Source organism: Chelonoidis abingdonii, chromosome 21 (genome assembly GCF_003597395.2).
Source record: "Chelonoidis abingdonii isolate Lonesome George chromosome 21, CheloAbing_2.0, whole genome shotgun sequence".
Classification (NCBI taxonomy): Eukaryota; Metazoa; Chordata; order Testudines; family Testudinidae; genus Chelonoidis; species Chelonoidis abingdonii.
In genome coordinates, this window is record NC_133789.1 from 10,090,474 (window position 1) to 10,106,695 (window position 16,222).

Here is a 16,222-nt window from a genome sequence, read left to right on the forward strand (position 1 = left end):
AAACATCCAAAATATTTAATAAATTTCTATGGGTATTCTGTTGTTTAACAGTGCAATTAATTTCGATGAAGTTTTTGATCGCAGTTAATTTTTTTTGAGTTAATCACGAGTTACTGCAATTAATCGACAGCCCGAGTAATGAGTCACTGAACTCCCTGCAGCTTCCCTCCCTCTGACGTAAGTATGAGCCCCATTTCAGAGATGGGATAACCAAGGAACAGAAAGTCAGTGGCAGAGCTAGGAATAGAATAGAGGACTCTTGATACCTCTCCCACAAATCTATCCTTGTGGGTAACCCCTATAGTGATATTCCTGAATCCAGCGATTGTTACAGAGAAATAGCGGAGACCGGTAGAAGAAAAACATGTTTCTCTTTTAATTCTCATTGTATTAACCAGTATGCAAAGAGAAAACAGTTCTTTCCTACCCTCGGACAGTGTGACCTGTGTAAGAGTCTGAGACTGTTATAGGGAAAAATAATAGAATGGGAAGGAGGACAATAGTCAACAGTGAAGTTAAGAAAATGGAGCAGCATGGCTCTTTTCATTTCCTCTCTTTTCCTTTCCTTATCCCACTCTTGACTTCGCTGTCATCGGAGCGGGCTGAGGAATGTTCTCTGCGATACAGTTTGTTATCATACTGCTGAAGTTCGTTGGGTGTCACCAGCTCTTGGCGAGCATTCCACGACCAAGAGTAGGTGGAGAAAGTGTGGTAGAAGCTGTGGTTCCCTGACTCCAGCCCAATCTGGCCACCGTGCAACCTCCGCCACAGTCTCAGCATCCTGTTCCTCTCCTTGAGTGCCATCCCCTGCTTGTACATTTCAGTTACCCTCTTCACCTATGGAGAAGAGATGGAGGTTGAAAGAGGCTGCAGACTAGCATGGAGCCAGATCTTTACCCAAATGGAAACCAGCTACTGCAGAAGTCTGACAGATGGGAGTTGTGAGGTGGTCAAAAAAAGATGCTGGATACCCTTTATCATGCACTGACTGCAATTAGATGCCGGTAAATATCACCAATTTATGTAATGGAAAGATTAACTGACATTTCTTATTATTCCTTTGGTTTCATACTTCACAGTAATTTCAAGGAATTGCATGAAGTAATATAGATGCTTAGTTAAAATACCTTCACCAGAAAGTTCATTGTATGGGTTACACCTTGTAATTACACTGGAACTTCAGTGTAACTACAGTCACTGTATTATAAAGGGTTGTGCATATACCCCAGTTCCTACAATATTTCTAAGGTCCCCATCCCCTTGCTACTGTATCTAAGTGGTAATAGCTAATGGTATTTGTACTTGCTGCTCCTAACCCTTGCATATGCCTCTGGGAGAGGAGGAACGGTTGCCAGGAGACAATCATGGTGGAACAGGGGTATGGAGAACCAGCAACCCGCTAATTTGTACTGTCTGGGTTACTGATAATCATACATTTCTGTATCATCTTTTGTCTCAAAAGGGGCTTCAAAGCACCACTGAAATGCAGCCACCTCTGGGAGTAGAGGGCAGCAATCAGGCTGAACACTTGCGAACAATTTAAGGGGGAGGGGGGAGTTTTGACCAAGTAGACTGGGTCAGCTCCTCTTACTGTTACAGAAAATAGCAGATGGAATCTTTAATATCCGTGCGGAGCAGTGAGGATCTCAGGGCAAGAGTTTCCAATCTGAGTTACTTAAAATTAAGTCCCTTTAAAAGTGATCTGATTTCAGAGATGCTGAGCACCTCGCACGCCCAGCAATTTCAGTGGCACTTGCATTTGCGTACATCGGGTCTGAATTTGTTCCATGTCCTAAGCAGCTTTATGTTTCAACAAGCAAAATGGAGCAACTCCAGAGAGACACTGCTTACTCTGTCTGGAAGGGGTCAGACTGACAACACTGGGAGCTGAAGTCCTTTCTCTATAGTATGGGCAGTGTGACAATGCAAACGTCCAGATGCTGCCCGTCACTTTTGTCTCAGCCCTGCCCTGAAGGGATGGCTGCCAGGTGAAAGGGTAGCATTAGATGGCGATGGCCATCTTTGACCTCCACAAAGGGGAACAGCTGGGATGGATGCTGGTTCGTGTGATGTGGCCCGTTAACCACGACCGAACCCTTTATAAAGGCCACAAAATAGCCATCTTTTCATCGCCTGCAACCCAAAGTAGTGCCCTGGAGATGAAAGGGTCCCTATACCCCACTCTGAATGCCGTGAGTCAGCCAGTCCTTGGAAGAAGAGTGTGTTTGATTGGTGAGGATCTGATGGAGTGTAAAACTGGTTATCTCCTAAAATACCAGAGAGAAGGAAGGGAGGAATTCTTTGGAAGGGGTGGTAGACTTTGTACTCACATCTAGTCGTATCTCACGCAGGTCTTCTATAGTCAAACGGTGTTGCCTCTCCATCAAGTGAGGGCCGAGACTAAGGGAGTTTTTCTTGTCTCTGAAGTAATCAGGAGGTTTGAATGCAGTTGCCTGATTGAAAAGGCAGAAAAAGAGACTTTACCAATGGTCCATCAAGACAGGCCTCTTGCCTCAGGCAGTGGCTGTGACCTACTGCTTTCAGGGACAACAAAACCCTCTCTAATGTACCTGGCCAACTGTTTATGTAGCTCATTTGGGGAAATCCCTTCCTGCATCAGTCAGGCTGAAGCATGAGATCTGATTAGCCGTAGCTCAGCAGCAATGCAAGGGTACCCGAGTATACGTACAAGGCAAAATTCTGCTTTCAGTGACATCAGTGTAAATCCAGACTCACTCCATTGAAGTCAATGGAGTTACTAGTCTAGATTTACACAGCAATATACAAGAGCATGGTTTGGCCCTATCTACTTTCAGTACTGCTATGCTCCAGGACTGTCCCCAAGAGGAGGAAGCACAGCCTGCTGCTCGGAAAAGATCACGCACAACCATGATTTCCCATCTGCTGTCCACATATCTCAGGGTGCGTGTTGTGGAGGACAATAGAGAAAGTAGACATCTTCATTAAGTGTCTTGTGTGGTCTAGGTCACTTGATTATATCTTGAGATTGGGAATTGAGAGACCAAGGCTGTTTTGTGGGACGGATAGCTCGCTGGCCTCTTCTGCTGCATTCATAGTAGGGTTCACTCCTTTAATCATCCCACCAAGACAACCCATCAGGCTATCATGTTATCATATGTTCTTTATATCTGTGGCAGATGGGAACGTGGGGGGATTCAGCCAGAATCTCCTGCCTCAAAGCTTTTAGGACAGGGATCAAACTCACACCCTTTTCAGCCAGTCTAATATGTTTAAGAGAAATCAAGGCTATTTGCTTCCCTGTAAAAGTGTATCCTTGTCTTACCTGGAATAGTCACCCAGAGGTATTGGGCTTTCTGAGCTGCAAAGGGGAGAGCTATTCTATCCATTATACCTCTGGTGAATGCCAGGTATACAAACCACCAGAATTCCCCACTTGATGTAATCTCTAACATACAGACAGCCACAGTATGCCAGCTGCACAAACTGCAGGTTAAACGGTGCAGCATTCATAGATTCATTTCAAGAACATTTCTGGGAACAATTTTCCAGTGGCCACATTCAGAGATGAGTCTCAAAAGATCTAAAAGGAAGTTAAGTTTGTGTAATTTACACTTCCTTCCGTCACCCTCAATGTGTATATTACATCACCTTAGACAACTCCAGATTTACGCAGAGTCACACCCCATTGACATCACTGAATTTGACCCCCTGAGTCCAAGGTTATGTAAGCGTTGAAAGGATGTGTGGTAACCCACACATTTCAATGGGGAAGAATCTATACAGCACAACAACTCAGACCAGCCCTTGTGTGTCATCTGTTATTACAGAGATTAACTGTTTCCTTATCTTGCCTCACGCAGCCAGTTTCTTTTGTGGAAAAAATGGTTTTCAAAGGATGATATAGGTTCTTTCCTTCTCTGCATCTCCAGTTTCTGTAAGTCTTTTTTTGGCTTCGGTATTGACATTCCATCCCGGTTGGGAAGCAATGGGAAGATGGGTACCTGAGCATAAGGACTGTTGGAGGGGACACTGCTTGCTAGCAAAGGGGAAAAGAAAAGAATGGATATCACTAATTGGACACAGTACCCACCGTCTGTTTTCTAGCCCTTGGCTCTCCCATTTTTCTGACCAATCTAACATGGTAGGACTATACATTCTGAGATCTCCCCTATTCACTTTTCCTCCTTTTTTTGTACCTTACTTTCTGTTAAACACATGGAAAATATGAACCAGCAGCCTCTGATTTTGGGTGCCCAACTTTAGGGATCTGGTACCTAATTTTCAGAAGTGTTGAGCCTCCACTATTCCAGCTGTAGGCAAAGAGTTGTGGGTGCTCAGCACCTCTGAATCATCAACCCACAAGTGTCTAAAGTTGGGAAACCATAAATGGAGACATCCAAAATTAGAGGCTACCTTTGAAATTCTTAGCCACAGGTCGTAAGAACTAGACATGGTAGCCTATGAGCTATTATACACCGAGCTATTACACACCGAGCAGCCACCAAGAAGAACTGAACAGTTATTTAAGGTTCCTTTGTGTGTTGGAATTATTATTCATGCAGGATATTATCATGATACTAATTTAACCATAAATTGCTTTATTAAATCCAGAGGCCAAAAGGTATTTATACAATTGCTCTAAACTTGCCCACAAAGCCTAAATAATAAGCAATTTACTACAGCCAAACAGTAACAAAACATTTATAAGCATTTGATCAAGATATTTACAACTGGACTAAACACTCAAGGATGCTTAGACTCATGTTGGTTCAGTCCGATGTGGTCAGGCAGGTATTAGCAATGAACCCTTGAAGAGTTTACTTTGTTTATATCCTTTAAAAAACAAGTGATGTCATTGCCAATTACTGATTTCAGGTAAGAGCCAACTGGAGACAGTTCACCCTTATTTCCAGTCTTAATCCAGATAAGATTACAACCTCCTTTCTCCCCAAGGCCTTTCCTCCTTATCTCTTCCCCTCGTTCTTGCTGACACACAGTTTTTCCTTTGTACCTGGGTTAACATAGGCCCTGTTTTTTGAGATAACACTGGTATGTGGGGTGGGAAGGGCCATGCTGGCTCTTTTTAAAACTGATTATTTTTGTCTTATTTAAAACAAGTCACCCGGACTGGTCAGAAGTCATTTAGAAACATCCCCTTATCTCATTAGTTATTCTTTGAACCAGACATCCTCTCTACTTCATTTTTTCGGGCCGTATAACTCTTTACTTTCAAGGCCTTTCTTTACAACCCATATTGCTTTAACCAATGTGAGAGGGTCAGGCCAGATGGCTACAAGAGAGTGGTCGAAGGTAGATACATTAGCTCCAGGTTAAGCAGGTCCCTTTTCCCTGGGTAAGATAACAGGGACTATTCCAGAACACTCAGGAACTTTCTAGAACTAATTAAGGCAGGCAGGATAATTAGGACACCTGTGGCCAATACGGAAGTTACTAGAATTAATGAAAGCTAATCAGGACATCTGGTATAAAAAGGCTCTCACTCCAGTTAGTGGTGGATAGGGTAAAAGTAAGTAAGTAAGTAAAAGAAGCTGAGAGTGAGAGGCTGTGCTGCTGGAGGACTGAGGAGTACAAGCGTTATCAGACATCAGGAGGAAGGTCCTGTGGTGAGGACAAAGAAGGTGTTGGGAGGAGGCCATGGGGAAGTAGCCCAGGGAATTGTAGCTGTCATGTAGCTGTTCAGAAGGCACTCTAGACAGCTGCAGTCCATAGGGCCCTGGGCTGGAACCTGGGGTAAAGGGCAGGCCCGGGTTCCCCCTAAAACCTCCCAACTCCTGATCCAACACAGGCAGATCTCTGAGGCTAGCAAAATCCACCAATAAGCGCAGGACCCACCAAGGTAGAAGAGGAACTTTATCACACCAACTTTAAGCTAACTTTAATTCTCCCATTTTATATTTATTCTACATGGTGACAGTGCTGATAATACATGTGGTCAACTATTTCATTCCTCATGTAAGAAAGGAGAGCTACACAATTTACTGTGAGTGACGTCCCATTTTGGTGCCATCAGTGGATGGCATCTGGGAGAGATGACTACTTTTTTTGTTTTACTAATCAAGAAAGAAGCAAATCTAAAGAACCTATCAGAACCCAGAGGCATATTGAAGCTCCACTGAGGGAAGAGCTAAGTTCAAAGTGCTCAGAGAACAGATGATCATATTTTGATCATTTGAAAGGTGTCAGTCTGGTGATCCACAGGGGTGGAGCTTATTTTGTGGGTGGAGCCTGGAAGAGTGCCCCTCCCCTCTATTTGATTACTCAAATAAGTGATCTGGAACTGGCAAATCTGGGTTCTAGTCATCCCAAATCAGTGGCCACATCTGTAAATCTGAAGCGATTTGCTCAAGATCACCCAATGAGTCTGTGGCACAGCTGGGAAGAGAACCCAGGCGTCCTTCACTTTCAGGACAAGAATATGCTTCCTCCTATCACTCATGTCTTTGTGCAGTCCCCGGAGCAGTCCAAGCAGTGTCTATTTTGGGTGAGTGCAGGTAGCAAAAAAGGATTTGCTAACCTCAGCCCTATCCAAAGCCCAAAGTCTGGTAGGGAGAGAGGACTTCTCCTTACTGGCAATGCACACAGGACGCTGCAGTGAATAGCTGTGACCTCCCCAAAGGGGCCTTCTGCCTCTTTGGCACCGCCCCTGAAATTCCCACTCAGACATGCAACACAAGTGACTGAGCCACGTGAAGTTCTTACCCTTGAGGGTTTCCACATAGGCTTCCAGCTCTTTGTCATTCATCACTGAGATGCGGGCAGCACCTGCAAAGGCAGACATAGGAGTGATTCTGCCTCGCTGAGGAGCTGGGGATTTTCTGAGCGTGTGGAGCCCCTTCCCATGCTCCACTGAGCCGCCAGCATCTATCCAGGCCCTCCTGCCAGTAGACGCCAGGAACTTCTGCCGGTAATAACTAGAAGACGAAAGACAGCGCAGTGTCACCAAACACTCTACATGCAGGACAGCTATAACCAGCAAACAGCCTTTTTCACCTTCTTTAAAGGGGGCTGGCAAAGGGGGGTGGGGAACGGAGGTTGTGTCCTTTTCCTGCTTTATGTTGCATACAGGAAGCTGGGGAGGATTTGAAAGGTCTTTTTTTTCCTATTTTAAATATATTTTTTTTAACTTTAGCATCAATTCAGCTCTTATGTCTCCTTGGAGACTCTGTGGACAGCTAGAGAACTCATCGGATTATGGTACCTGCAATATCCAGATACTGAATCCTGATTCACTGTGAGAGGGAAGGGATTTCTGCTCAGATAGACTAACGCTCTTTGGATCCCATTGGGATGCCCTGGTGCACACTGAATAGCACTGGACCCTGTTGACTTCAGTAACTGCTCATGGTGGAAGATACAGTTCATTGAGAGGACTAGTAACCGAGTCTAGCCCTTCTCCCAAGATGTTTTAAAGCATCTTAAAACACTTGGGAGAAGGGCTCTCTGTCTTAAAGATTCAGCTCCCCGTCCTGCTGATAAAAGGCAGAGAAAGCTCTGAGACCATACTTCCGAGTCCTCCACCCAGACCTGGAGAGGCAAGACTTGACAACTGTACTCCTTCTAAGGGTGAAAAAAACCTTTTCCAGGCCTTCTCTACTCACCATAAGGAAGCAAACCACACCACCTCTCTTTCTTTGCAGGTCACCTTTAAAGATAGGTTGGTGATTCTGATTTAGCCCAGAGGTCGGCCCCCCACTACCCACAGATTTCCTTCACACAGCCTGCAGCCATCCTCGTCTTTCATACCCTGCAAGGGTATAGGTTGCCAAGAAGGAGCCAGCAGACAATGCTCCAGCTTGATGAAAGCAGCCAGGCTGGGAGGCTTATGCAGTGATCTGGAGGTAAGGTCATAAGGGCTATGTAGAGAAGAGAGATGTGCTTTTTGGTGTGTGCCGTACGGCAGATAGAACAGGTGTGTTTTTGTTCTCCAGGGGGCAGAGGGAGGAGGTATGAAATATATCCACAGGGCCCTGTTTTGTCCTCATTTGTATGGCTGCCCTTGCCTACATACGTGTACTGCTCACTGGGACCAGCTTGACAAAGGTATTTAAGTATGGAAAGATGCAGATAACCACTACTGTGAATTCCACTAGGTGCCTAAGTGAGTTAGAGGCCTAATTCCAATCAAGTTAGGGGCCTAACTCACCTAGATGCTTTTATTAACCCCATTAGGTGTCTATCTGCATTTTTAGGTGCCTAAATACCTTTGTAAGTCTGGCCCTGAGCCCGCCGTTTGATTCCGCCGAGCCTATGAAATGGAGATCTCCTTTCCCCTCTTTGGAGACCTTGCCAGAGCTTTGAGCACCCACCTGACTATTTCACGCATGGCCTTCCTTGGCAGAGCCGACATTTCCACCAGCTTTGACAGGACCTCAAAGAGCAGGATTCCCGTGGCGTTGATGGAATCAAAGTCCTCCAGGCAGCCTTTCTCGGGGGCTGGGGAGGAGATACACGTCAAGCGGAGCGCCCAACCCACCAACCCACCTGCTTCAGAGGCTGCAGTCAGCACCAGTGACCTCCAACAAGGTTTCCTCTGGGCAAAGTATGGTGCATGCATGTGTGCGAGCATGGCTCCTGCCTGGTGCACTGGAGAAAGTGCAAGCTACATCTGTAGCAAGGGGTACTTCTCACTGCGCTCTCCCATCTCCCAAGGAAGCATAGTATCTCCAGATAATGCTGCTCCCCCTCCGCTTTGGAACAGGCAGATTTGGTCCTAGTATTCCAAGCAGAGAGTCTCAAATTGAGTATGTGGACCACAGCTTTGACTTACCTGACCCTATCTATCTGAACTCTGCTTATATGTCCCAGTGTTTCTGGGTTCCCCGTCATCACTCCCCTTTCATGGTGATTCCTGCCTATGAGCCAGGCTATCTTGGGGAGTTGTGCCAGTGCCTGCACTCTTCTCTGTGTCCCCAGGCCTCAACCTGGTGCTCAGCAGCGGCCTCCTCCCCCTGAGCTGGATTGTCAAGGCTTTGTACAGCTGTTTCAAAGGGGGGCCAGCTGTGCACAAGCTCATTCTTTGGGGGACCCCATATGCTGATGTCTGAGTCCACGTCACGTGAACTCCAGATCGCCCCAAGGTTCAGGTAACACTGATGCCTCTAGGAAAGTGGAGTTCTCTGGCCACACACTAACATTGCTGGGGGGACTGTGGCCAGTCCCACTGGCTGAGCTGGGTTCACTGCACTCACCTATAGCCTGGATGAAGCGCTTGTTGTCGATGACAATGGTCAGAAAATCAGAGAAGTTCACCTTCCCATCTCCTGCAAGATAAACAGCATTTCCCACTGATCAAGTATCTTTCACCCCAGGGACAGGCTAGTAATGGGCCTACTCTAGGCCAGGTTGGCTACAGCCGCCTTCCCCTGAGTGCTGGCGGAGCGGGGCCTTTGTTGCTAAGATCCATGCTAGACAAGTGCATAATACCTCCCCCACGCCACTGGTTGTCATCAGCGTGGGTCTGTCTATGTTCTGAGGCCATGCTGCTCAAGGGAGCCTGTGTCAGAGTGACAGCTAGGGCCCTACCAAAAAATGTGTCACAGGCCGTGAAATCTGGTCTTTTTTGTGTGCTTTTACCCTATACTGTACAGATTTCACAGGGAGACCATCGTTTCTCAAATTGCAGGTCCTGACCCAAAAGGGAGTTGCAGGGGGGTCACAAGGTTATTTTAGGGGGGTCGTGGTATTGCCACCCTTACTTCTGCACTGCTGCTGGCAGTGGATGTACCTTCAAAGCTGGGTTCCCGGCCAGCAGCTGCCGCTCCCCAACTGCCCAGCTCTGAAGGCAGTGCCGCGGCCAGCAGCAGCACAGAAGTAAGGGTAGCAGTACCATAACCCCCCTTACAATAACCTTGCGCCACTCCATCCCCCCCCTCACTTCCTTTTTGGGTCAGGATCCCTAAAATGACAACACTGTGAAATTTCAGATTTAAATAGCTGAAATTTACAATTTAAAAATCCTATGACTGTGAAATTGACCCAAAATGGACTGTGAATTTGGTAGGGTCCTAGTGATAGCTGTATGCCTGGTCTGCTTCTGACCTGTGTGCATGGGAGAGAGGACTACAAGAGGAGAAAACCTTAGTGAAGCCCAGATCAACCAAAGGGGCCAATACATTTTGAGCCCAAATGGGGCTTTAAGCCACTGGCTCCATTGGAAAGGGCTGAAGAGGGGTCTTGTATGTATGAGTCAGTGTTGTCACAGAGGGACTTGCTTTGGAGGCTTGCTGAGGGAGATGTCCTTTAGCTCAGCTGGCAGAGGGGCAGTTCTGGGAGCAGAAAGACTTGGGTTCTAATCCAGGCTCCTTAAGTGTGTGCAAGAGATATGTGCTAATGGTGTCTGCTATACACCCACTGGTTAGAGTGTCAGGGCAGCCCAAGGGTTCCTCCTGAGGAGGCAGGCACAGCTGCCAGGCAAACTCCTAGAATGTCAGGGTTGGAAGGGACCTCAGGAGGTTCTAGTCCCACCCCCTGCTCAAAGCAGGACCAATCCCCTGACAGATTTTTGCCCTAGATCCCTAATGGCCCCCTCAAGGATTGAACTCACAACCCTGGGTTTAGCAGGCCAAGGCTCAAACCACTGAGCCAGGCCTCTCCCATCACCCAGTCACATGGTGCCCGTCATGGTGCTGATGAGGAGGCGGGGCATAGTCCCATCCCCCCCTTGGCCCCTACCCCTTTGGATCAGCATGTTGTCAGCCTAGTGCACTCCTTCCATCTGGAGCTAGCCCCCTATGCACTCTCCCACGCTGCCTTGACACGTCCCCTACCACCCCAGCCCATTTCCCTGTAAAGAGCCCTTGCTTTCACACTTGAGCTGTCCAGGGGGGGCCCGGTGCAAGACTGTCTTCGCACCTAGAAAATTCCACATCTTGCGCCCTCTCCCCGTCACGCCCGAGCCCCCGCCCTGAGCGCTCACCCTCCACCTGAGGCCACCCCGCCCAGCTCACCCTGTCCGAGCCGGAGCACCCCAGAGCTGGTGTGGTGTCTTTCACTTCTCCCGCCTCCCAGACTTGCGGCGCCAATCAGCTTAGGCACCGCGAGGCGAGAGAAGTGAAGCAGCCACGGCGTGCTCAGGGAGGAGGTGGGGCAGCGGTGAGCTGGGGCGGGGAGTTCCCCTGCGTGCCGCCCCCCCCTTACTTGTTGCAGGCGGCCCTCCCCGTGCTTCCCTGCCCCAGCTCCCTCCACCTAAATGCTGGCGGCGACCGGGGCAGCCGAAGATCTGGCCGCCGCAGTGGCTGTCGAAGAAAATGGCGCCCCCCCAAATCCTAGCGCACTAGGCGACCACCGTGGTTGCCTAAATAGTTGCACTGGCCCTGAGCTGGTCTCTCACTTTGTAACAGACCAGGCACTCCACTGCTCTGGCTGGAGTTAGCACAAACCTCTGCCAGGCAGCAAGCAGCATGGCACCAAGAAATAGACACCCCCCTACCCCCCCCTGCCCAGCAGGGAGGGATCGCTCAGTGGTTTGAGCATTGGCCTGCTAAACCCAGGGTTGTGAGTTCAATCCTTGAGGGGGCCATTTAGGGAACTAGGATAAAAATCTGTCTGGGGATTGGTCCTGCTTTGAGCAGGGCGATTAGATTTGATGACCTCTTGAGGTCCCTTCCAACCCTAGTGTTCTATGATTGAGTCAATACCCACACCCCAGGGAGGGGGATCAGGATGTTGTGGCACCTTTAATTCTCTCAGCTCCTGGTTTTCAGGGCTATGAGATCTCACCATTGCTGTAGCCTTAATGTGCTTTCTTTGTCCTCCCTACAGCAGTCATGTTCTGTAACCAAGTGTGGGGGACAATGAGTCAAGGCATGCAGAAGAGCTGGTGCAAGTTCCCTGCTTGTCACAGATTTACTGGGTTGCCTTTGGCAAGTCACCAAACACCAACATAATCCTTTTTTCCTCCCACCCTTTGTCTTGCACTGCTTAGACTGTAAGCTCCCCAGGGCAGGGACTGCATCATGTGACATGTAGAAACAGTGGCTAGCACCAAGCCCTGCTCTCCCCCACTGCCAGGAGTGTCAAGGGAGCACAACGCCACACGCTCACAAACCCAGACCCTTGGAATGTACCACTGTGGACTAAACCTGGGACGATAGTGTACACTCACCGTCCATATCAGCATATGACAGCTCATCGTAGGCCTCTTGTGCGGTTAAACTAATCCCCAGCTTCTCTGCAGTCGTCTCCAAGCCTTGTAGGTCAATATTGCCATCTGCGTCCTTACTGAAGAAACTGTAGGCCTGGTGGAAAGCTGTGGGCATGTAGGGAAAGTACCATCACTTATGTCAGGTGGGATGTACAAACTTTATGTACTACGCTCTTTGGAAACCAAGGGGCATAATACACAGAAGGTTTCTTTTTTTAATGCCAACAAAAAGATTCTACCCAGGTCAATGAAACAATATGGTAAAAGAATCACAGAACCAGAGGAAAGGCAAGAGGATCTTGTGGTTATGGGACTCATGTGACCTGGGATCAGCTCCTGGCTCTGCTACCGGTTTCCCGTGTGAATTCAGGCAAGTCACTTATTCCCCCTGTGCCTTAGTCCGCTATCTGCAAATGAGGGCGTGACACTTCCTTTTAGGGCTGTCGATTAATCGCAGATAACTCACATGATTAACTCAAAAAGGTAGCCACGATTAAAAAATTAATCACGATTAATTGCTGTTTTAATTGCTCTGTTAAATAATAGAATACCAATTGAAATTTTAAACATTTTTGGATGTTTTTCTACATTTTCAAATATATCGAGTTCAGTTACAACCCAGAATACAAAGTATATAGTGCTCACTTTATATTTTTTTTATTACAAATATTTGCACTGGGAAAATGACTGTCAAAAGAAATAGTATTTTTCAATGCACCTCATACAAGTACTGCAGTGCGATCTCTGCAACTTACAAATGTAGATTTTTTTTGTTACGTAACTGCACTCAAAAACAAAACAATGTAAAACTTTAGCTCCTACAAGTCCACTCAGTCCTACTTCTTGTTCAGCCAATCGCTAAGACAGACATGTTTGTTTAAGTTTACAGGAGATAATGCTGCCCGCTTCTTATTTACAATGTCACCTGAAAGTGAGAACAAGCATTCACATGGCATTGTTGTAGCCGGCATTGCAAGATATTTATGTGCCAGATGTGCTAAACAATATGCCCCTTCATGCTTCAGCCACCATTCCACAGGACATTCTTCCATGCTGATGACACTCTTAAAAAAATCAACCCACAATGCAGTAATTAAATTTGTGGGGGAGAATTGTATGTCTCCTGCTCTGTTTTACCTGCATGCTGCCATATATTTCATATTGTAGTATCGGATGATGACCCAGCACATGTTGTTCATTTCAAAAACACTTTCACTGCAGATTTGACAAAATGCAAAGACACCAATGTGAGATTTCTAAAGACAGCTACAGCACTCAACCAAAGGTTTAAGAATCTGAAGTGCCTTCCAAAATCTGAGAGGGACGAGGTGTGGAGCATGCTTTCAAAAGTCTTAAGAGCAACTCTCTGATGCGGAAACTACAGATCCCAAACCACCAAAATAGAAAATCAGTCTTCTGCTGGTGGCATCTGACTCAGATGATGAAAATGAACATGCATCGGTCTGCTCTGCTTAGATCATTATTGAGCAGAACCCAACACTAGTATGGACGCATGTCCCCTGGAATGATGGTCGAAGCATGAAGGGACATATGAAACTTTAGCGCATCTGGCACGTAAATATCTTGCAATGCCGGCTACAACAATGCCATGTGAATGCTTGTTCTCACTTTCAGGCGACATTGTAAACAATTAGTGGGCAGCATTATCTCCTGCAAATGTAAACAAACTTGTCTGTCTGAGCGATTGGCTGAACAAGAAGTAGGACTGAGTGCACTTGTAGGCTCTAAAGTTTTACATTGTTTTAAATTTGAGTGCAGTTATTTTTTGTACATAATTCTACATTGCTCAGTCGCACTTTCACTATAAAGAGATTGCACTACAGCACTTGTATGAGGTGAATTGAAAAATACTGTTTCTTTTGTTTTTTCACAGTCCAAGTGAGCACTGTACACTTTGTATTCTGTGTTGTAATTGAAATCAATATATTTGAAAATGTAGAAACCACCCAAAAATATTTAAATACATGGTGTTCTATTAGTGTTTAATAGTGCGATTAATCATACAATGAATCACAATGACTTTTTAAAAATCGCACAATTAATCACAATGCATTTTTTTAATCGCTTGTCAGCCCTATTTCCTTTGTCTGTCTGGTCAGCTGCGATTGTAAGGTGTTTGGGGCAGGGACTGGGTCTGTACAGTACCCAGCAGAAGGGGTCCCGACCTCAGGTGGGGGCTGTCCCCGCAGTTGCTACTGCAGTAGAAATAATAAGGATCTAACAAGCTAAAGAATAAACCTTGAACAGTCTTTTTGTCAACCTGCCTTTCGAGGTGAAAGACAGATAACTGGGGCATTGTTACCTTCTAGCTGGTCCTTGGTCAGGTTCTTTGCTGCTTTGCACTTATTCCTGTCTAGGAGGATGCCAGATAACTCCCTGCTGCACAACATTCAAGAAGAAAGAAGGGCAATTAAAAGATGCAAACCAACACTCCTCTGCAGATGTGCAACTCCTGTTGATGGAACAGCAGCTGAGCGCATGGATTCAGGGCAGGATATGATTCAGGAGGCCAAACGCCTCTCTCAGCTACACTGGTGCAACCCTATTGACTAATTTAACAGAGAAGAGTTTATTATCTGATTCTGCTCTCACATCAGTTGTACACAGATGTGAACACTACTGAGATACTGTGGGGTCACTCAGGAGACACTTCTAGGGTCTGATTCTGCCCTCTTATCCAATCCCCATAACTTCCTCAGGGCTGCATAAAGACTTTGGCATTTACGGGATGAGCTCCGCAAAGGTCTGAGTCCCCCACAGTTCTCACTGACTTCCACAGGAGATGTGGGTGCTCAGCACCAGGGAAAAGCCAAGCCATTAACCTTTAACTCTGCCGCTGCTGGGCTCCCACCCAGTGAGCCTGCTCTCTCTCTTCCCCTGGAAAGCAGTGAGGAGAAAGCATTGGTGGTGAGGTAGCTGATTTTGGGAGCCCCAGCTTTTACCAAGTTATAGCGTTAGAAAGAATGAAATTCCAGGATCACATGATATCGGTGAGGAAGATAGCGGCTTAGTCCCAGACCTCCTCACATCAATTCATCTCTAATCATTACTCTCCTAGCAGACTGGCAATAAGTTTCTGCCATAAAAGGTTAAATTAAACTTGGATAAACTTCAGACTGCTGAATATGGATCCCAAGGAATAAATGAGAAGCAGTAAAAGACCTCAGCCTGCATCACCCAAGCAGCTGAAGGGGGATTAGAAGGCCACAGCAGAACCTAGCCCAGGATATCATGACACTGAAAGAATTCCTCACTGGTTACCTGGATTCAATCTCCAGAGTTAGCTGTGGCCTCTCTAAAGATGTGTGTGATGCAAAATCCAAAAATGGCTCACTTGGAAAATTGGCTGCCAAAGGCTGCCCTTGAAAGCAGTGAAATTAAGGAAGAAATGGCCTCCTCAAAGCTCAGAATAGACAAACTGGAAGAAAACCAGGATGACTTAGAAAAGAGAATTTGAAGAAACAACCTTCACCTCTTGGGCATTGCTGAGGGTATGGAGAAGGTGGATGTTATCAGCTTTCTTCAGAAAGCTGATCCCTGGCATATTTAAAGTCCACCCTCAGCTTCCCCCATTAGATGTTGAAAAGGCTCATCGAAGGCCTGGTACTAGACGGTGGGAATCCGACAAGCCCAAGCCCAGCTGAAGTTCAATGATAAACCAATGTTAATGAATGCTGCTAGAAAAGCTGACAACCTTATGTACAAAGGCCACAAAATCTCTTTTCCTTGACTTCTTTAACAAAAAGAGGGCTGCATTCAATGGCATAGAGCAAATCCTGAGCGGGACCAACGTCAGATACAGCATCAAGTACCCATTCACCTTCTCCAGGGATTCAGCATGCACTGGGGGATTTTGCCAAACCCCTTCTGAAGCTTGGCAGACGCTTCAAAGACTGAGATTAGATTTGACCAAAAAATAGCAGAATGGTTTTTTTTTTTAAACCAGTACAAAGCAAACTTCAACAAGTTTAAAAATCAGTTTGTTTTTCTAGGTATCCCTATAGACATGATAAGTCACTTACACAAACTTCCAATTCCTAGCAAATAACCAGGTAG

The 16,222-nt window shown here is 46.5% G+C and overlaps 1 protein-coding gene across 1 annotated transcript in view; it reads right to left on the minus strand.

Moving 5' to 3' along the window:
* Positions 1-360: 360 nt before the first annotated feature.
* The window catches only part of EFCAB3 (EF-hand calcium binding domain 3), a 101,538-nt gene continuing 85,676 nt past the window's right edge, over positions 361-16,222 (minus strand). Inside the window, exons 31-39 of the mRNA XM_075059814.1 lie at positions 14,469-14,545; positions 12,107-12,250; positions 9,192-9,263; positions 8,310-8,436; positions 6,703-6,914; positions 3,834-4,018; positions 3,374-3,465; positions 2,331-2,478; positions 361-837 (exon numbers count right to left, since the gene is read on the minus strand). Of these exons, the coding sequence (XP_074915915.1) occupies positions 544-837; positions 2,331-2,478; positions 3,374-3,465; positions 3,834-4,018; positions 6,703-6,914; positions 8,310-8,436; positions 9,192-9,263; positions 12,107-12,250; positions 14,469-14,545 (1,351 nt within the window). The 3' untranslated portion in view covers positions 361-543. The remainder of the gene's footprint in view (positions 838-2,330; positions 2,479-3,373; positions 3,466-3,833; positions 4,019-6,702; positions 6,915-8,309; positions 8,437-9,191; positions 9,264-12,106; positions 12,251-14,468; positions 14,546-16,222) is intronic.